General features: G+C 41.8%; 1 protein-coding gene across 1 annotated transcript in view; it reads left to right on the forward strand.

The window, feature by feature from the left end:
- The window catches only part of GLP2R (glucagon like peptide 2 receptor), a 33925-nt gene that overhangs the window by 935 nt on the left and 10198 nt on the right, over positions 1–22792 (forward strand). The window contains exons 2-9 of the mRNA XM_056326671.1: positions 5981–6089; positions 11337–11441; positions 13565–13686; positions 16344–16450; positions 16710–16866; positions 17792–17951; positions 20699–20759; positions 21988–22057. Coding sequence (XP_056182646.1) covers positions 5981–6089; positions 11337–11441; positions 13565–13686; positions 16344–16450; positions 16710–16866; positions 17792–17951; positions 20699–20759; positions 21988–22057 — 891 coding nt within the window. The remainder of the gene's footprint in view (positions 1–5980; positions 6090–11336; positions 11442–13564; positions 13687–16343; positions 16451–16709; positions 16867–17791; positions 17952–20698; positions 20760–21987; positions 22058–22792) is intronic.

Raw genomic sequence — 22792 nt, forward strand, 5'->3', positions numbered from 1 at the left:
GTATTCCCAGCTTTTCTGTGAAGAAAAAGTTACTAGGAGACACATGTCTTGTTTTGGGGTTTTTTTGGCCTTTTTTTTTGTTTTTTTTTTAAATATAAAATGTTTCTGATGCTTTTGTATAATTCAAATCTAGAGCTTCTCTCACATATAGAACTGACTATAGATCTATAGAATATAGATTCTCAAATATAGAACTGAAAGAACTCTCAGGTTTGTAAGACACCTTAAATCTGTAGGACACCTCAACCAAAGCACTGTTTCCAATCTCCCCATTACTTCTGTGAGATCAAAACTTCACAAGACTATAAATCACAGTGAATTACTTTGTCATAGTGATTCCTGTAACTTGTTTAAAGAAACGTGTTATATTTCTTTGTATTTTACTTAAGGAGAAAGAAAATTTAAAGAAATAACAATCATAAATCACTATATCCATATTTCTACACCTACATGCATATGAAAAATACCAGGATAATGGCTGAAAGAATAAGTAAATATTAAAGCTCTTATTTCTAGTTTAAAGCTAAATTGAAGGGTTTTTCTATTATAGCATAGTTTGAATAAACAGAAACATTTCATTTCACTGTTAGCTTAGTGTAAGAAATTAAAAAGGTGAGATGGGTGAAATGCTGATTATACTGTGGTTAGTTATGAAAAAAGTAACTTTAAACCAGTCTGTTTGCAATGTTGGAAGTTTATTACTATGATCCACTCCCTAAGCAAGAGCTTCACGCAGTGTTTTCTGCTGCATCCAAATATTTTTAAACGGTAGTGTCACCTTGGTGCAGTCTGTGGGCTCTGAGCAAACAAAATAAATTGAAAGACCCTTCCTGGGAAGTCTGGTTACATTTCAGTTAGGGTGAATGTTGATGTGAGCAGGGTGGCAGGCTCGCAGGTTGGGTGTTCGTTGGCCACCAGAGGAACCTCAGAGCCTGAAGTGAGGAAATATCCAGTGTAGGCAAGAGGTCACAGGCTTTTTGAGCTTCCATCCTGGACGCTGGGGTTTAATTTCTTCTGAGTTGGAAGTCTTGTTTAAATGCTAGTGGCTAAACGTCAACTGAAACATAAAACTGAGATCAACAGCCATGCTGAGCTGCATGTTGCCATCGCTTGAGATCACAGTAAATGCATCGGAAAGCTTGTATTTCTACTGCTAAGCGTGCATTGTGCCTGAATTTTTATAGTACTGAGTAGCTCAACTCTTAGATCATAATAGAACTTCACTGGGATCTGTAATCACAAAGCCATGTCAATGCAGAGAGCAAATTGTTGGTTCTTCTCAGCACATACCGAGAAGGACCTTCTCCCACCTGTGGCAAAGGCAGGAAAAGCCCCCTGGTCTCAGCAGGGACCGCTGTGTTACTCGCATTGACCAGCCTGCAGAGCCTCCTCTTGCTGAGACGGCCTGTGCCCCTCTCTGAAGAACAGCAGCGACACGAATGCAGGATGCACAGCCGAGCCTGCCTCTCTGATTTTGCTCTTTAATCCTTTTCACTTAGTTAAACAGACATATGACATCAAGGTATCCCACTTCCTTAATTACCCTTTCCCCCGTAAAGCTAGTGCCTTATTCCAAGCCCACACAGTTTACTTTCTCACCAGACAGTGAGTAGATCTCTAGAGTACTTAGTGCAGAAGAGCCTTAACAGGATGTCCAGCTGTAGAAAACACTGAAGTCTTCTGCCTGGGACAGCTGCATTAATCCCTTTCAAGCCAAGAAAGCAAAGCAAGCTGGTTCTACTCATCCCAAGGCGCTGCCGGCATTCTTCCTCTATACATATGTCCTTATAGATTTTTCCCCAGCGAGAGTGGAGACCGCTACAGACTGAATAGTCATGTACGAACAGCGAGCTGGCTTTTTGTAGCTACTTTTGGTAGTCCCTGTGTGAGTAGCTGATGATCAATTCACAAATTGCTGCTGTTCAGGTCATCTTGGTTTGCTGTTGAATGTCTGTTTATAATTTCTTTGATAAAATAAATCTATGGGGACTTCTTAGTTTTTTAGCTTAATGATTAAGGCCATTCCAGCACTTTCCTTACAACTTGCAAATTTATCTCCATCTGTTTTGAGATATGACCACCAGCATTAGCCATGCTACCCAGGCAGAATTGCACCAGGGACAAATACTGTCTCGTACACCTTTTCAACATCCTCTTTTGTATGTACAAGTCCAGAAATGCCAGTAGCCTCCTGTACTGCAGCATTGTCTCAGGTGGCTGATGTCACTGCATTTCTACAACTGATTTCTAAAAATTCTGAAAAAGTCCTGACACACATCCCTCAGCTGTGGCTTCTAGGAGTAAAATGTTGCATTAGGTTCATCACAGCACGTGCTCTGCAGAGGGGTTCCTGTTTCTCTGTGATTTAAATGGCCCTTATTGACTGGTCACTGTTGGATCCCCGGTTAATTTCCAATCATCTACACATTTTTTGATTAATAATTTAAATTATTTTATATATTCTTGTTCTTCTAACTATATTTCAAATTCAGTTTGAGGTCAGTTGACAGCTCTTAATATTTTTTATGGGTGTAGCTTTGATTTTATATAGACTTGATTTGGTTTTTTTAATCAGAAAATCCTATGGCAGAAAAGCAAGCATCCCACAGATATTTACATCAACAGTGACCAGGTATTGCCTGTCTGACTTGCAGCTTTGCAGAAACCGACAATTATATAAGGAAGTAACGTGAAACTGTCATTTATGTCTAAACTGCTCCTCACTCTTGTGATCTTCTTCATAGCTGTATATCAACCTTCTCTCCAGGAATGGAACTAAACAAGCAGCCAGGTAGCTGCTGTGAGGCTTTCCTTGTACTACTTTGGCTGTTTAATGCATTTGTTTATTAGAAACTGAAGTGTTATCCCTTAAATCAAACAGTCTTTCCTACAAATGCGTCATCTCTGTGTCTTTGCCTCTTCAAATGAGGTTCACTGACCCAGGAGCGTCTCAAGAATCTCCCCTGGCTCCCAGCATTTTGAAGCCTACATGAGGGAAATGTCAAGATGATTTTTATTTTGGAAACATGCATTCCTTTCTCATGGCTTTTGTAAATATTCTCCTTATCTTGCAAGTCCATCAGAGGAAGAATAATTATAGTCTTTCTACTCCCTGGAATTTAAAGTAGGGTGTCTGGAAATTAGCTGAGAGACTAAAAGCAAAGTATTGGGCAGGCAACATCTATACAGAAACAACGTGCATGAAAGAGTGGTCTCATGTAACAGCTAGCTAATAGTCTTCACTGTTCTCGTTTTCAAAGTACATAAATATGATTTTCTTTGTTTTTTGAACAAACATAGGTTCAAAGAAAAAGATACAGGCGAAGTTCACAGCCATTACATTGTCCAGGTTACTTATCACATCACCAAGCTCAGACCAGCTCAGTGGTCTTTCACACATGTGAAAGGCACTTTCCAAAAAGGCTGTAGTCCAGACAAAAGGAAACTGATTTTTCCCTGGAGAGCTGAAAAGCATCCTTTGGTATAAGGATTGTTGCTTTTTAGAAAACTTATATTTAGTCTGCTCTCCAAAATTTGGTTGTTACAGTTGGTAACATTTTCAACCAGTAGTGAATTTTTCATTTTTGGTGACTTATAGTGCCAGTGTTCTTTGACTACTTGCCCACGTCTGGCCTCTCAAAGCCCTGGTTTCAGGACACCAGCTGTCATATTACGCAGAGACTGCTTAGGCTGATGTTCTTTTTCCTGCATAAATAATGATCAAGTCATCATGATGGTACTGAACTGTAAATAGTATCTAGCATTATCCTTTCTCTACTGCTTTGCTCCTAATTGGGCATTTCTTTAACAGCCCAAATCTGACATGTCACGAAGCAATTTTGCATTTAACTCTTCTACTGTTAGCTACTCCCTTCCTAAACAGTAATCATAGCAGCCTCTACAGTCAAAGTGTTGTGTGATAAAGGTGTGTCAGAAAGATGGGTATTTATAGAAACTGAATTAAAGTATGGCAGTCCCCTCAGGACAGTTGCAACCCTTACATCAATAAGGTGTATGCCACAGATGTCCACCACATCCTGAGCACATCAGTCACTATATATAAAATAATTATTAGAATCTGTCTATACTGGGAATTTTTTATTATTTTTTTTTTAACAGCAAAGCAGATTTTGTATCAGGAGTAATTTTATCCATGGAAACATATTTAATTCTTTACTCTGTGCTAGCAACTGTTGATCTACATCTCTGATATCACACTTCCATGCTAATACCAAAGTCTCTTTCCTTTCTGTTCATCCGCTTCCTGGTGCCAAGGGAGTGACCCAAGGTCAGCATGTCTCAGCAGGGCTCCTAAGCCTCTTCTTTCATTCCCTTTCTGAACACCACTGACAATCTCCTCAACCTCGGTGTTTCTTTTGTGTGTTTCTGTGGTTGTAGTATCATCTGTGTCTTATAAATGCATCGGTCCTTTCCCACACAACCTGCCCGAATTTGTCCATCAGAGCAACTGCCCATTTAGACACTGACACTTTATTTCTCATTGGTGTTCTCAGCCTATCTTCACCCAGAAAAGAAAAAACTGGGTGAGGGGTGGATTGAGGGTGGATTTTTCTTGCTTTTAGGAGTAGCTAAATGCATTTTGGGGAGAAGCTTGCACAGCACAGGGTGAGCAGGCAGAGAGAAAGAGCCAGAACGGCGAGCCATGAGCCTGCAGCATAGGAGCAGCCAAGACGAGCAGGCAGCTCTTGCAATCATGGGATGAGTCGTTTCCAGGTGCCAGAGGGACCTTCACAGAACCTGCTGTCATTAAACCGACTAAATCTGAAGACGAGTCTGTCTTCAAAGCTACAATAGTAAAAGGGAGATTGCTCTTGAAGTGCTTTTATTTCTAGTCTTTTTAAATAGATCGCATCAATGCAATTGTTCCACATCATATTATCCCCAGAAATCTAGATTTTCAGAATTTAAAGACATTCTTGATCTCCTCAGGGTTATCACTACAACAGGAGGGCCTAGGCAAAACCAGCATTAAAAATATCTATAACTGGAAGAACAAACAAACACCACCACCACCCCCACCACCCTGAAAATAAATATACCTACAAAAGCTCAGGACCCAAAAATCCATTTCTGTGAGCTGTTTCATATGGAGAAAATTTTGGCATGGATAAAAATAATGCTCCCTTTCACTATGTGAGAAATCTCAAGGTAAAGATTCTTCTCCCCTACTGACACAGGACAGCAAAACTCTGCCCTGTCCAGGCAAAAAGGGCAACACAGCTGATGCAGATGGACAAGTAAAACTAAGATTTAAAATTATGTTTTCTCAAAAAAAAAAAAAAGGTGGAGGAAAAGAAAAATGTCTATGGCAAAGTTTCAGCTGTTGGAGAAAGAAGTAGTCTTTGTTGGGCAGGAGACAATGCACTGGAGAAAAGGTGTTATTGGCTAAACAGTATTGCTTATTCATTACACTTTTATTCAATTTTTTACCATACTACTCAACCAGATCTGCCTGACTATCTTTAAAAATACTTTAAAAATAAACAGCCCTCAAAATTATCATTAATCAGGTTCCTAAATTAATGTAGCGGAAACCTGAGAATGCTTGAGAAGTACTAGCTGACCTTGACATAAATTGATTGTAAAGACTTTCCTTAACTGGAAAGACTAAAATTTGTGATGATAAGCACACATTTCCTACAGTGGAGGAATGAAATGCCAGTGTTTTTGGTATACCCTCACAGGTCCTAGCAATTAAATATCTGTGTGGATTTTTAAGAAGTTGAATGGATTCTATGGTAATATAGCATGGCAATACATTTCTTGCTCAGGCAAAGAAAGCAATTGAAGAAATGTCACTAATAGTTTCCTGGAGAAGGAAGGGGTCTGTCTTTAACTCTTTGCTTACCTATCATTGCTCCATTGTCCTCTCCTCTCTTCTCCTCTCAAATTTCTTATAATGGAAAGAGACTTGCCACTGAAAGATCACAAAGTTCTAACTGATTTTCCTCATGTTCAGTATTTCCACTCACAGGCCAAAGGATCTCTGCTGGAAAAAACCACTGCTGGATGGAACAAGTATAAACAAGAATGCTTGAAAATGCTGCGGGAATCAACTGTAGATACTGGTAAGGGAACAAACGGCACAATAAAGCAATGTGTTAAGTAACACTGATGAGTATGCAAATATTCTTTTACTTCCCTTGCAGAAGTGTGTGTCTGTTTATAAGTTCTAGATTTAGAACATTCAGTTGTAATGACATGCAGACATGCAACCATCAGGTTAAACAGCTCTCTGTCCTCAAACATACCAGGTTCCTGTATGTAAAACCAGATCATATACAGCAACGAACTGCTGAACAGCTGGTGCTGAGCTACTACTATGGTGCAGCACTGAGTGCCTGGTCAGGATGTAGCTGCTAGCCATTATTGGTGAAAACCAGGCCCTTTGGACAAAGGAGATGGGTTTTCAGTTCCATTTTCAGCCTGAAGGAAGTCAAGCCCGTATGTCTGGAAATCACGCTAACCACAGGAGAACAGACCACCCAGGGAAAAGACGTCTCCCACTTCCATACTTGAGGAACTGAGCCATGGCAGACAACAACTCAAAATGCACGGGGCAAGGCAGAGCCTGCTTTCTGGCTGGTCAGGGGAGCTGGGGAGCTGCTCCGACTCTCACGGGACTGCTTATGCATTTTGTGATACAGTCGTTAGGTTAATAAGCCAAGACACAGAGACCAGGTTGCCCCATGTTCACCTGGCACCTATAACCGTTAGCTTAAAGTCCCTTATTTATTCTCCTGCCTCCATGGCTTTTGGATTCCTGGCTGAAGAGCAGTGTAACTACAGAGAGCAGTGTCTTCTCCTGAAAAGTAGCAGAGGGAGGAACTGAGTCCACATCTCCTACCTTTGGTTGAGTGCTCCAAGTTTTATGCTGTTTGGCCAAAGGGGAGTTTATAATCTGTGACTACGTCCCTCTTAAAAGTATGAACTCTGCTCAGCTAGGTGTCTGCCTTCAGGAAAGCATGACAGAGGCTTGGTTTGAGTCATTGGAGAAGTTCAAGAAGTAGCTGGGAGAGAGGTGACTGCAGTCACCAAGGAAAGATTAAGAGTGAAACTGCTCTGTGTTTTGTACTCACTGGCTATAGGTAGGTCTCTACTCCTGTGTGCAAGTGATACAATCATGGTTGTCTTGCTGGGTGGATACCTCACCCCATCAACTGCAAAGGGAGACTCCAGGATGGTATTATGAGCACTTACTCACTTTGCTAGTGTCAGAAAGCTGCGTTTATGGCATTGTACTGTGCAACTTTGTCAGCCAGAAAATATGATCTGATTAAGATTAATATATGTATTTTTCATCATTCAAAATGCATTTAAAAGTTGGAAATCAATCCAAGCATTGGCCTGGGAATTTCAAACCGCAGGGAAAAGAAGGGGGGAAAAAGAGGGGTTTTTAAGCCTAAATTATGTAATATTTTATGTTTTAAAGTTCCTTAAACTTTTCCCAAAATATTGAAATCTCTAACTTTCACAGGCCTTTGAAAAGCAAAAGGGAAGATACACCCTGTCGGTCAGGGAAACTATTTTTAGTGATCCCATTCAATAACAGGCCTCCTCTTCTTTCAGCTTAATTAGGAATTGCTGAAAATGAGCATTTCTGCTTGGGCATGGCAGCATGCTCTCTAACCTGCTCCACAGGCAGCTGCAGCTGCTACACCATGAGCAAAGTGGTTTAGCTTACACTGCGATGCTGTAACAGCTGGGGGAACAAAGCAAGACCCCGTTCTCACTTCTGACCCCCATCTCTATCAAGAACTTGGTTCAGCTTTCATGTGAAATCACACTGGGTTCAGTATATGTAGGGCATGAAATGCTCACTCATTCTTCCTGAGCTTTTGGGTGTGCCTAAAAGCAAACAAGAGGCATACCATGGTATGCAAAGGCAGACAAATACCCGTTGAGGACTACCAGAACTTTACTAGGGTGTGCAGAGATGCAGTGAGAAGCCAAGGTTCATCTAGAAATTAAATTGTCCACAGATGCCAAGAACAGCAACGTAGGTGAGCAGACACACAGGGAAGACATAGGCAGGGCAGGGAAACCAGTCACTAATAAAGGAGGACCCAGAAAACTACAGGTCCATCAGTCTTACTTAAGTCTCTGGGAAAGTAATGGAATGAATCCTCCCAGAAACTGTCGCTAATCAAATGAGGCACATGATGGGGACAAGTCAGCACGTATTTAGCAAAAGCAAATCATGCCTGACCAACCTGATCACCTTCTACAACAAGGTAACATCTGCTGTCTGTATGGGGAGAGCAGTGGGTGTTGGTTACCTGAACTTCAGCAAAGCATTTGGCACTGCTTCCCACAGCCTTCTCCTGGCCAGGCTAGCAAGGCACACGTTGGGTGGAGGGCTGCAAGATAAGTAGCAAACTGGCTAACAGGCCAGACTCAAGCAGCAGTGAAAAATGGTTTTGACTCAGACTGGCAGCCTGTCTGTTATGGCTTAACCCCAGACGGTGACCCAGCACCACGCCGCTGCTCTCACTGCCCCTCACCCGGAGGGATGGGGAGCAGAATCAGAAAGGAGTGTAAAACTCAAGGGTTGAGATAAGAACAATTTAATAGGCAAAGCAAAAGCTGCACACGCAAGCAAAGCAAAGCAAGGAATTCATTCACCACTGCCTGTGGGCAGGCAGGTGTCCGGCCATCCCCAGGGAAGCAGGGCTCCATCACCAAAACGGTTACTTGGGATGACAAACGCCATAATGTCGGGTGTTTATCCCCTTTCCTTCTTCTTCCCCCAGTTTATATACTCAGCGGGATGTTATATGGTATGGAATACCCCTTTGGCCAGTTTGGGTCACCTGTCCTGGCTGTGTCCCCTCCCAGCTTCCTGTGCCCCTCCAGCCCTCTCGCTGGCAGGGCCCAAGAAACCAAAAAGTCCTTGATTTAGTATAAACATCACCCAGCAACAACTGAAAACCTCAGTGTCCTATCAGCGTTGTTCTCAAATCCAAAACACTGCACTGCCCCAGCTACTCAGAAGAAAATTAACTCTATCCCAGCTGAAACCAGGACACTGTCACCAATGGGGTCCCTCAGGGATTGTTACCAGGCCCCATGCTGCTCAGCCTCTTCATAAATTATCTGGGCACAATGGCCTTGAAAGTACCCTCACCAAGTTTGCTGATGATGACAAACTGGGTGGTGAGGAGGCCACGTCTGAAGACAGAGCCATCTTCTAGAGAGACCGGGACAGGCTGGAAGAGTGGGCTAGCGAGAACTGTGTGAAGTTTAACAAAGCCATAACCAAAGAGCCCAGTGCAGGCTAGGAGCTATGTGGCTGTGAGCAGCCTGGCCTAACAGGATCTGGAGGTCCCGGTGGACAACAAGCTGAATGTAAGTCAGCAGTGCACCGCTGCCTCAGCGAAGTACGTCGGATCTGGGCCTACACCCTATGGGGCATTACTAGCAGAGATAGAGAAGTGATCATCCCACTACACTCAGTGCTTGTTAGGCCACCTGTCGAGTACTGTGTCTAGTTCTGGTCCCCACAACTCCAGAAAGACACCGCTAGACTGGTGAGGGTCCAAAGGAGGGCCATGGAGATGATCGAAGGGCTGGAGAACCTACCATACCATATGAGGAAAGTGGTGGAGTTAGATCCTTTCACCCTGGAGAACAGAAGGTGCAGGGGGGACTTCATCAAAGTAAAAGCCAGCTACAAAGAGGAAGGAGGCTTTCTCTTTCCAAAGAGCCACATGGAGAAGACAACGGGCAATGAGTACAAGTTCCACCAGGAGAGGTTTCTCCCTGATATAAGAAAGATATTTTTTACAGTGAGAGCAATCATTCCCTTTAACAACCTCCGCAAGGATGTGGTGGAGTCCCCATCATTAAAGGTTTTCAAGATGTGATTGAATAGGGTGCTAGATAATGTCATCTAGGCTCCCTTTCCCACAAAAGGTTGAACCAGATGATCTTTCAAGGTCTGTTGGGATGTTCTATGGCATTTCACAGGAAAGCACACTAACCACTGGGCCACTAGTGGTGCTGAAGGAGATAGGATAACCCTTGTTCAAGGTGACCCACCAGGTATCCAGCCGTGACACCTGGAGGAAAATAGTAGTTCCAGTCCCAGTTCTCTGTTGTGTTTATATACTTTTTACGGGCAGGCACTGGATGAAAACAGAAGTAATCTGGGGTGTGTAACTTGTTATTTCCAGTCTCTGGGGACATGGAGGGTCTTGATTCAGCAGTGACACAGGGGAAGATACTAGAGGGCAGTAGTTCATAGCAGGTGATCAGGAGAACTACAGGAACCAGAACTCCAGTTTTCATGAAATGGAGAAAAAACTATTTTTCTCCTGGCAGTCTACCTGATCCACACCTCAACAAACCTTGATCAGGTATTGGGGAAAGGAACAATAAAAATGCAGCTATAAATGTTGACAACTACACTGCCCTTAAGGCAGATGGAGCCACAGATGTTCATCCTCAAAGGCACAAGGGAATTATTAAGAATGCACATATTATGCTCTGTATTTTAGCAGAAGCACCCCAAAAGGGTGCTGATGAGTTAGCCCAGAGCTATATTTGTTGCTCCCTGTATCCTTCTTCCCGTATCAGTTTCTCAAAGTGCTGCTAAGTATTAAGGAAAACAAAGCAATATATACTCTTCTAGCTTTGGATGGGCAAAGCCAGTAAAGAGAGGAGAACTTCAGCTTATCCCAGAAGAAAGGCAGAAACTAACCAAAAGACTAGTGCAGCCATTAATGCATTTATCTTACTGTAACCTGATTGCACCATTTCAATTCTGCGTTGTCAAATGTTTTATCTTAACTTTAAGTCCTGTAAATGATGTGATATCTGTGAAGCTTAGAACTAAGTTCATCTGAGGCATTACCAGCTCCCTAACTTCTGTTGCCCAAGGACTAAGACGAGTCACTATCCAAGAAGCCAGCAGTGGTCTGAGCTGAGAACCAGTGTCACAGGGGTCATGAAAGGTGGAATATCTCCCATTTACCAGCAAAAAGTCTGTGGGATGTACCAAAAGCAGTGAGCGAGACCATGGCTAGAATCTGTCTGATACATCTGGACAACAGAGGCCTCAAGATGATTTTGAGCAATACCCTTATCTCATGATGAAGCATGTAAATCCTGCTGCTGCTGTGTAGATCCAGGGAAGAAGGACAGTAGCCATTTCTGCACTGTGCACTTCTGATCATTGCACAAAGTTTATCTGCTACAACTTGTAAATACTCTGGAGTAGCTTGCAGGCTACCTGGAACAGTGTACAATAGTTTTCATGATTGTCCATTGTCTGAACAACTTCTGGTAAAATTTCTATTTGCTTCTCTCCCCAGGAATACATTGTAATGGGACATTTGATCAATTTGTTTGCTGGCCTTACTCGCCCCCAGGAAATGTCTCTGTTCCTTGTCCTTCATATTTGCCATGGTTAGAAAACGGTAATGTGAAAGTGGTAACTTCTCTTCTGGTTTATGCTGGGAATCCAGCCAAAGAACAGATGGTGCTGGTCTCACTTGTCCCGGTGTCCTGTGAAGTGTCTGAGGCCTGCCTTGTCTCACCTCTTTTAACCTCTTTTCTGAATTGAGGCACAACATTGTTGTTGATGTTTAATTATTTACTCTTTTTCTCCATCTGTTCTTGTTACAGCTCCATATTGTGTGCTATAAAGCAACACTTCCAAGACATTGCAACCATACAGATTTGGGGTTCAGCTTCTGAGGTTCAACTCCTGGGGTCCCCACTGACCCCAGACGTGCACGTCTCTGTCAGAAAACTGGAATAGCCAAACAAAACAGCAGCCCAAGCAGTCAGCCGTCCAGTAGGACATAGTGTACCACCAGCAAGTAGTGTGAAAAACCCGAGCCTTCCAAGCAGCCTTTTCCTGGAGGGAGTGGAGCAGGGAGGCTCTCAGGGAAGAAAAAAGAATAACAGCAGGAGGAGCAAAATTCTCTAAAAGCAAACAAAATTCCCTTTCTCCTAAAGAAATGAAAGAACATTCCTACCACTGCAGCCTAGCACTTCTGAGTCCTGCTACAAAGCCTTTCTTAGCCACATGTGGCTTTCTTAGTGAATTATTTCTAACACCACTTGAAAGGACCAGTTGTGCCTGAGTCCTTTAGTTTATAGGGGACATGGCTACAGGCTGCTTATCCTAGCTTTCTCCACCCCACCCCACACACGGTTTGTTCTGTAATGTCAGCATTTGTCCTTTTGTGCTGCTAAACAGAAGGAGACCCAGCTTCTGTCTAGTCTCCCAAACAACTGCTTCTGCCAACCATTTAGAACAAATTCAGCTTTCCATAATAAACATAAAAGCATCTTCCTTCTCTCCATGTAACAGAGACTTTCTCGCTTTCTCTTTTTCTGCCTAAATTTCTACAAATGCAAGATGTAAGAAATTGCACCAGGTTATGAAGCTTTTAGTTGTGTTCACTGTGGGGAACACAGTAGGGCTGTTGTGTTCCAACATCATCTGTCATTCTCATCCATGCCACAGCACCTTAGGAGAAAGAGACATTAGAGACAGCCCAGCTGTCTCTCTGTCCCAGAGGTTCTGTGGGACTGGTGTTAACGTTGCTGGTGGTCCCCATTTCCATTGCTGGTTCCATTTCCAAGGTATAGCCATGTCTGTTCTGGGACACCGATGAACTTGGATCAGAAAAGCTTGGAAACCTGAGGTACCTCTATTGTGGTTTGTCATCACCACCATGGCTGAGCACTGGAAAATTAGAATAGTCTAGAAATGGGATTTCTGGTCACGTTTCATAGATGCCTTCTCGTTTTTTTCAGTGTCTAATCTCCACACAGCGCTCATGCTCTGTTACAGCACACTGTGCTTTCAAAGCAGTTATCTCAGTTCCAGTTATCCTGAGCAAAATGAGATATTCTGGTTGTTGCTGCCATCATTAAACACTTCTTAATTAAAAATATGATAAAAAAGCTCAGGTCTGATTGGAAATAAAGGGAAGGCAGCTGTTTAGGACAACATCAAACAAACATCAACCAGGGTCCCCACACCATTCTTCTGATGTTATGGGGAAACTCTTTAACTATCATAAACTAGGACAATACAGTGAAAGCCAAGAAAGCTACACCAGTTCACAGCACCTGCTGATCAGGCCCCAAAGCACATAAACAAAACAGCAGCCACAGGTGTTCCAGATCATTCCCTACTCAAACCACACTCTTCCTCCTACAATTTTGCGTGCATAGCCTGGGCAATGTGCTACCTGGGCTTGAGCAAACTTACGAGCTTAATGAGGAAAAAAGAATAAAGTTAAATGTAGGCTTTTCTTTTGGCTGTAGTAACCATGTGTTTTCTGTAAATACCAGGTAAATTCTGGGAATGTTTTTCTGTGAGATCACGTTCCTATTTTGTCTTATGTAAATATGAAATCTGTACTGTCAAAGACAAAAGAAAAGTGGGTTGTATTCCTTTTTTTTTTTTTTTTGAGTGGGAGTTGTCTGTTGCTGGGGTATAAGGGAGAAATCTTTAGAAATGTCTATGAAAAATGAAATCTTTATTTTGACCTTTTAGCCTTAAACCTCTGTTTACTTTCAGGAAGCATAGGAAGTGTATACAGAGTCTGCTTGGATGAAGGGACTTGGCAAACTAAGGAAAACTCCACAGACATTTGGCGTGATAGTTCAGAATGTTCTGAGAGAAATAATTTCAAACAAAATGTAAGTATGCTTTATTTTATGATTTAATACCCTAATCTTCTTAATCCCTTCTTGAGTAACAGCTAAAACATTTCCAGTGAATACCTGCAAAAGACGTTCGGATTTCATGTAGATTCCCGAACGGAAACCTGTTATTTAGAAGCAGCAGAGGAGAAAAGGTAAAACAGGGGGATTCCTGCTTTAGATGCCACAAATTATTTCCTTTTCAGAGCCTGCTGTTCACATGTCCTGAATTTGTCCTAACAAAACTGAAAGGCTGCAACTTGACAGGCAAAGAACTGAACCCAAAGTGCCCCATCGCCGAGCCTGTAGCATTTACAGGGCCGTTACTGGGCCCTTTCAAATGTCACTGGTCACAGGCTGGTTGGAGCACTGGGCCTTCCCAGCGGGGGGGAGCAGCTCCCCAGGGAGCGTATGGGGGTTCAGCTCCTTGTTACTCCTCGTGTCATGGAGTTCAGCTTAGCTGATGTCAAAATTAACTGTCTTAGGTAAGCGCTATTACCGCTGATATTTTTTTTTTTTTACTTTTTAGTACATTACTGGGTGAGCACTGCTATTGTTTATTACTTTACTGATTACCGTATTAAACGCTGTTAGTTCAGGATCCCCGTGTACTACAAGATTTTACTAAACTCTTTACATCGTGCGTGCATGAACTTCCAAACTTGGAGCTTATTTACACAAGTGTGATAAATATTCTGAAGTACTGGGAGTTTTCAATGGCTTGTTGACCATTCTGGATTGCAAACTTGCAGGTGGGAGACTTTTTTTTTATTTTTGTCACACAAAATTCATTTTGTCTGACAGCAAGTGATTCTCTGAAAGCTTTAACCAGCTTTCCTACCAATAATAAATGCAGTTTTGTAGTTTGTTATATTTAGTGGGGAGCCCCAGCGTGTTAGAAATAACACGGAGCTAGTATCCACACACATCGGAGGAATCAGATTGATTTCATTTGCTTTGGTGTTGCAAAATTGTTACAGCCCGGGTGAGAACTCTCGCTATTTATCAGGTTCATGCCTGTTCTAATGTTTTCATGGAGCAAAGTGACTAATGGCTGTGCTATGGGAATGTCCTGCACCCACACTGCTCTCCCTGGGCACTTTCACCCTCTCCAAGAGTTTGTACCAGCAGGCACCACTCACCCGTGCTGTCCGGATACTGCCTGTGAGCGTAAACTCATTAGAGACAACTACTGGTGGGAAGACAGAGCTAAAATCCCCAGCACTAAGACAATTCAGAAAGAAAATGGGAAAATCTCTGAGGAAAAGCCACCAGCGCCAGCTCACGCACCGAGCCCAGGCATCCCTCGCTTCTTCGCTCTGGTTTGCACAAACAGGGCACTGGGCAGTCACCCCCAAATGCCCAGCCCTCCGATGGCCAGAACTTTGCACTATTTGCACAGCTCAGCATGCAAAGGCATCAACCCCCCTCGGTTGCAAGTTGCCCAGCTCCTTCGTTAGGTAGCCCTTCGTTTCCCATTTGTCAAGTAGTTCTCTGGCTCCTTGTGTTAATCAGTTCGCGTGCTCAGTCCCAGCTTCTTTTGAGTCTCCCTGGGGCACCTCTTGAGCTGCTGGTGGCCACGTCCTGCGGCCGCCGTTGCTCTCCTTTCACTGGGCTGAGCTTGCTGCTCACCAGGACCTTCCCGCTGGCCCATCCAGCCCGAGGAGCCGCTTCCTTCGCCGGGGCCTTCTCGGAACAGAAGGATTTGCCGGTGCCCAGCGAAGCGCTTAGCAGGGCATACGAAGTGCCTGCTGCCGGAATTAACCCTTATCAGCTCAGTCACTCCAACTGTCTCAAAGACAAACTGCCAACAACACATTCAATTCCATCAAGCAGCCGAGATCAGTTCCAGGAAAATCTTGGCAGACCAAAGATGGATTATGAAAGTCACATACTCTGTGTCTCTCCATCCCCTCAGCAGAAAAGCTTTTCCCAAGCTCGGAAAGCAATACGAAGAGGTGAGAAGTTAGATGATGAGGGATAAGCAGCTAAATGGAAAAACTTATCAAGAAACGTTAAATGAAGCGAAGTGGAAAGAAACTGAGTGCCCCCTTACTCTGCTGAGATCTTATTCATCATTCAAAGGCATTCTAATGTAATAATTTTGGGGGGATTTCTTTGAATTCATGGCAGAAATCGGTCTATTACAATGACTCTAGACAGAGCTGATTCTTAACAAATGTACCGGCACAACTGATCGGTAAGTGTGTCCCCAGGTTACACAGAGTAGTTGCACTTGTGTGTACTTTTTGTTGTACAGGTTTTTTTTGTTGAGTGAGTTGCTCTTTTTTTTTTTGTTTGTTTGTTTGGTTTTTTGTTGAGTGAGTTGGTCTCTGCAGTTATTAGGCGACCGGGATACATTCGGTGCGTGTAATCATGGCAATGATTAGCTGTTAACCAGACTGCGAATGGTGTTTGTGCAGGAACAATCTGGAAATGAGTGCAGGAGCGGCTTCAAATTTGAAAGGAAACCCAGGCTGTCTGCAGGCGCCTCTGTCCTGCAAGGGTTTCATGAGGCAGCGCAGCGAGCCAGCGTCAGAAACCTTCCCGGCGAGCTTACAACACAAAGAAGCTGGACTCAGAAGCTTCTGAGCTGTGTTCATCCTCTGTCCATCTGCCTGCATGTATAACACATTTGTCTTCTTTGTTCCCAGGAAGAAGAACATAAATTACTTACCACATTACAGCTGCTCTACACTATAGGATATTATTTTTCTCTCATCTCACTTGTATTAGCTCTCCTTATACTTTCTTTCCTCAGGTTAGTACAAATTTACATGCATCTTAAAAGTACAGAACCCAGTACGCACATTCTTCTTCTCATGTAATTCAATTTATTGCTTAGCTTCTGATGTAAATAACTTGTATTTTCCTAATAGGAGTTATAAAAGCCATTCCTAAGCAAAATCCATTCGTAAGCAAAATCTATTGATGGCAACAGTATGAATACAACAATATATTCTTTTTCCTGCAAATTAAATATATTCCAAAGGATTCAGACATTATTCTTTCTCCCCCAGAAAACTTCACTGCACAAGAAACTATATCCATATGAATTTATTTGCATCTTTCATCTTGCGTGCCACAGCAGTTCTTATAAAGGACACCGTATACTACAATATTTACTCCAAAAGACCAAATGATGAAACTGGATGGATACTATACCTCAGTCCTGAGGTAACGTGTTAGTTCATTGCTAACAGTAAATGTGTGCTGCTAGTGGCCCTAACAGTTACAAATTCAGAAGTCTGCCATATGGCAGCGTGTTTTGAGGTGTTTGTTAGCCAAGCTTTGAATGCTGAAATTTTGCTGATAAAGCTTGGGGTAATCAAGAAAAAAGTTCTGATCTGATAAATTGTAATAGATGGATGTTTCTATGAAGCCTTGTACAGAAACAACAAACTCAATAGTTATATGTAGAAACATCCAATTAAGCAAAAAACCTGTACACCTGTAGTTTTTAGGAAGAAATCTACACATTTACTTGGCACTTACATAAAGCTAGATTTGTTCACACTTGGTTTGCTTGGCAAGAGGCAATGCACGAATCTTGCTTTTAAGACAATGCTATAAAAAATGTATTTGTTGTGAAAGAACACTAAGAGAGAAAAAAAATGGTTTAAAGGCTTTTCTGCACTAGAAAAATGTGCTGATTTTCTCACACTTGTTTAGATAATGGAATAACAACATCTCTCATTTGTGACCACTGTGGATAAATCATGTTTGTATGATGTGTATGACTGTAGTTTGCCCATGCCAACATACAAAATTACCTGCAAGATGGTAATTGTGTCTATTATTTTAATAGCTCATCAGTAAAAATACTGATATGCAGATTATGACAAAGAACACATACCCCAGCCTGCACGGTCACTGTCTTTTCCTACTTGTCACCTCCACGCAAACTCTCTGATGATGTAGAAGCATTTAAATTGTTGCACTCCCCTCCAGCAAGAAGAGTCTTGTAAGATTTGTGACAGAACCACAGTTACATCACAGTCACGTGCTCATTTTAAAATGGTTGCCGAAGTAACAAGAGCAAATCAGAATTTGTCAGGGTTTTTATGCATTAACAATGATTCTTGGTCTCTCATTTCTGCAGATTGTAATCATTTGCAGGACTGCCCAGTTTTTCATGCATTACTTTGTTGGGGCAAATTATTTTTGGCTATTAGTAGAAGGAATTTATCTGCATACATTATTGATAACTGTTGTACTCTCTGAAAGACGACTGCTACAGACATATATTGTGATAGGATGGGGTAAGTACGTAACAAGTTCCAAGTTCTTGATTCTGTGGTACTTTCCGAGTCAGTGGTGAAAGAACTAGAAACAAGTCTAGTTTCCTAGGGTAAAGGATCTTGATAAAAGAGAAGATAAAATACATTTCTGTCCCCTTCTCTGCATGGTCAGTGATGAGCCCCAGGTATTCTGGACCAACTTCCTTATGTTTAAAGGGAAATCAAGAAGTTAATATTAAAAATTAAAAATTAAAAAATTAAAACTTTCCTGATTATCTAACTATGAAGTCAAGCACCCAACCTCTGTTGTTGCTCTGCTCCCCCAGTATGATTTATGCTGTGCTTATTCAGTGCTCCGAGTAGTTATTTTCATATCAGACTGCCCGTGGGTTCTTAAATCAGTTGGTGCTTAAATCTTTAGTTTAGTCTACCTAATGGATGAGGGGATTCATTTTATCTAAGAAGGTTAAATTTAGGTAACTAATATGGAGACTCTCTAGAACCAAAGGAAGAAGGCTAGTATCTTTGAAGAGTGAACTATTCAACTGTGTTTTCAAAAGTGTGTGTATTCAAAAGTGGAGTATTACCTTAATACTTTCATGCATCTCTAGACATAGTCACATTGGAACTTGTCGTATTTCCTACAGCGTCCTTTTCTCTGGTCTTACCTGTATTCATGCACTATGCTGCTGTGAAGATTATTTTTCGGACTTGCAGTTTTGAAATGCTACCCCATATTTGGTATCCCTCCTTTTCCTCTTTTGCTTCTTCCTCATCAGACATTAACTAGTTTCCTTCACTTTCAAACTCATTCCCATCCTTCCTTAGCTATTAAAAGTTTCTGTCAAAGCGTTTACACTTCATTGCTAAGCCTCTAGGCTTTCTGCTTTGCTGCACCTTACACTTTAGAGGGTCCTTCTCACCATCGATGAGACATTTCTCTGTTAGCTCTCACATTTATCTTTAAAGACCCCTTTTGCTGTATTAATACGGCTGTATTAGCATACAGGCTGCTGACACAACTGTCTTTCGTGCTGTTTAGTGGTGTCTCATTTGCCTTTTCACTCTTCCCACCTCTCCAAATCCATTTGTTGCTTTGGTCACCAGCTTGCTAGAACAAAGACTAATAATTTTATTCCTTGTTCAAACTGCAATGAGATAAGTCTGTTAAGAAATTTGCTCCCTACTGTGAAAGTATAAATAGTAATTAGCATCTCTTCATCAGTCCCCCTCCACTGTTCTCATACAGGTACCATGTTCACTGATTTCCTAAAGGCCTTCTCCTACTAATTAGCTTAATTTTTTATTTATATTTATTAGAATTACTACTAAAACAGGACAGCTGGCACCTGTCTTGCAGACATTTGTAGTGCTGCTGCTGAGCCAGCAGGAGCGAACCATGCCTGCACCTACTGAGGCACACTCCCTCGGCTCCTGCCCAGGAGCTGCACTTGATAATGTCACCTCATCAGCCCAGGTATCATCCTTCACCACGGGACAAGCCCATATCACCCCAGACATCTAGCTCACTTCCTGAGCAGCCCATGCCCTGATTGCTCTCTCAGACCCACTTGTGGCACCAGTGCCATCTCCCATCCAAGTGAGACCCTTTCTATCTCTTTCCCCATTTTACCCATTCAGAGGTTTATTATCTTTGAGAGTATTTTCCTTCTGGCCTTTCCCCTGTATTACCACACTCTAGGTCTTCCCGTGACCTTAGCTAGTGCCCCAGAATCCTGAATAGATCATTTTCTGGCCCCAGTGACCCACATTGTTGTAGTCAGAGCCCAACTCCGTTTGCCTCACACGGGGCACCCATTGTTGCAGCACAAACAAACCAGTAAGGCTGCAACAAGGCTTTTACTGTCAGATCTGGTCAGAGCCTACTGTCCATGCTGCTTCTCCTTTGTCCAGAGGTCAGACCACACTACTCCTCCTCCATCTAACCCCCTATCCCACACTCCTCACGGATATTTAACTACTTAGCAGGAAGGAGCTACAGCTGCACATCTTCGAGGCAAGGCCACAGCTGCATTTTATCAATGCTGATCAACCCTCTGCCTTCATTCCTCTACACACATCTCTTTTCTGCCACATCCACCAGAAAATCTCCTGTGTGTTACTGGGCTGAGAATCCAGTCAAATGCCTGCCTTTTGTAGCTCACATGTGCTTGTGATTGAAGCTTGTGCCTGCACATTTGTAGACCACTGGAAGAGTGTAGTAATCCTTTATTTCAGGGTTCTTTTTTGGTCTATGACCTCTGAGACACACACACATGACACAATAGGGGAATGGGGACCACGGATTATCTTTAAGGGGTCCAGGACAGGTAAGCCAGGAAAACAAGCCTTTGTCAATTGTTTTAATTAACTAGACAAAGTTCTATGCCTCCACTGAAAACTTGTTAAGTTTCAGCAAGTGAAAATGTTAACAACTGGTGCCTTAGGTAGTCTGTAAGGACTTATGTGCCAATTTTTGAATTCTCAGAGTCAGGAAATTAGAAGATTTAGACAGGTCGGCAGTGTATGTGTGTATATATATATACACATATCTATCAGTCTGCAAATGCAAGATTCAACTATCCAATGAAATTTAATTTTGTATTTGAAATACAAATGGAGAAAGCCAGGATCAGGTTGATTTTTTTACAGTTCTAAATAGAAGACTGAAAAATGGTTGTCTTTGCACCCTACACTACTGTAGCATATCAGTGTTTTGTATGAACCATTCTGCAATTTTGGCTGTAATTGACTCCTTTTCTTTTCAGTTGTTCCTATCCTCTTTGTTGGTCCTTGGGGAATAAGCAGATCAAAACTGGAGAACACAGGGTAAGTTACTAAATAAAATGTGCCTTAGAATACTGGCTTTCTCTTTGCTTAATTATTCTGGAAGCCCTTGACAGTAATTGACACAAGTATTGACTACTAGATTATATTAAGATTATACAGCACCTACTAATACTTGTTACATGTTCAAGGTCCATTTTAGTACTTTTACGTTAAACTACTTCTAGGAATTCCCAGATTTACTCATACATAAATCAAGAAGTAGAATTAACTTTTACTCCTCCTGAAATTAAAGCTATTGCATCTAATGTTCTTCTACTTACATGAAGCAAATTTTCAGCACAAACGTCTTCATGGAAAGCATCTTGTTAGTAAGAAAAAGAGACCAGTGCTTTCCCTGGAGTTCAGATACACTTTGAATTTAATTAGTACTCACTGCCATTTTGGGAAAAAAAATGTTATGGAGGATAATGGCAAAAACTGATATTCACTAGAAGCTGATACTAAATGAATGTGTTTAGTATTCAGTGAACAAATTGCTAAGAGTAACTTGCACTAATAAGCACCAGTTTTCCAGTCTTCCGGTCTTCATTGATGCTGTTAATTGTATCAAATATACTTTGAGGTTTGCGTATGACTTCTTTTGTTACCTTTTTTATTCATGGATCCTAGAGAGTTTTGTTTGGAACACCAGTATAATTAGTAAGCAACAACGTCAGGAACCAAATCACAGTTACAGTCTTATAGAGTTAGTTGTTATATAGACCATAAATGACAAACCAAGATCCTACAGTTTCAGGTTAATTAGCAAGAAGGAACATGTGCATAGGATACATTAGAAAATTAGAGCAAAAGAAAAGGAGACAGCTTCAAGGAAAAGTATGCATACTTTTTAGCAGGTCAAGAACCATGGTCACAATTCATAGTTTATCCATTTCCAGCTTTAGATAGAAAAAATTGAGTAGGATGAATTCCGTTATGAAGGTCTGGTGCCATGTACAGTCATTATGTGGATCCAGAGGTTGAGTTTGCCAGACAGTTCTGAAGTTTGCAGCCTAGAGAAACCTATCTCAACACTTTGGTGGAAAGAACTTCAGAATAAATACAATTACAGTAGTTGGTGAGACTGCCTGGTTTTATGCTTGTGTGCTACGTGAAAAATGTAAACTTTGTCAACTTCCTTTTGAAATAGATGCATAGGTTATGTAAGCTTTCTATTTTATTTTTTTTCTATGAAGACAACATAATTGCTCTTTAAATTATTCTTCAGGTGCTGGGGAACAAATGAACACATGGGAATCTGGTGGATCATCCGGGGACCAATGCTGTTTTCTATTGCAGTAAGAATTATTTCATCTGTTCGTAATACCATGCACCAGTATGACTGTCTTGTGTGACCCCTTCTCCAAGTATAATCTAATTTTTGGATTAGAAAAGATAAGACAGAAAAAAATTGTAAAATGAAGTTTCTTACTGTGGGCAGATGGGCATACCTTCCTTTCTGTCTGTCTACAAACAACAAAGATTTCAGTGTCAACCTCTCAAAACGCTGCTGCTTTATCTGTGCAGTGAATTCTGCACAGCTCTATCTATACTGAAGATGGAGCCTTTTGCTTATTCCTCTAACGTAATCCCTGCTTTTTTATATTACATTTTGGGATCTTCTGCTTTCGTGCTATTTCACAGATTCAGATAGCCCCAGCAGTTTATTCCGAGCATGTAGCCTCTGATCATTATCAGTGCTTACAGTCATTAAGTATTAGAAAATACAGAAAACAGATACAGCAACATCAGTTAGACTTTGCAGACATCTTTCTGTAGAACAAGCAGCAACTTGAACACAGCTGAAGCTGTTTCACCTACCAGCAATGTGTATAGAGGACCAGGCTCATCTTCTGCATGGGATGACTTTCTTAAACCTAATTGCCTGCCTATTGAGTCTTGTAGTATTGAGTCCTTGAAGCGGTGAAGGAACTCACATACCTTCACACATTGCTTCTTACCTGTATATTTTGATACCAATGCTCATTTTAGGAGGCATAAACTTTCCGAATAAATGTCACTGGGATGTCCTG

Source organism: Falco biarmicus, chromosome 1 (genome assembly GCF_023638135.1).
Source record: "Falco biarmicus isolate bFalBia1 chromosome 1, bFalBia1.pri, whole genome shotgun sequence".
Lineage (NCBI taxonomy): Eukaryota > Metazoa > Chordata > Aves > Falconiformes > Falconidae > Falco > Falco biarmicus.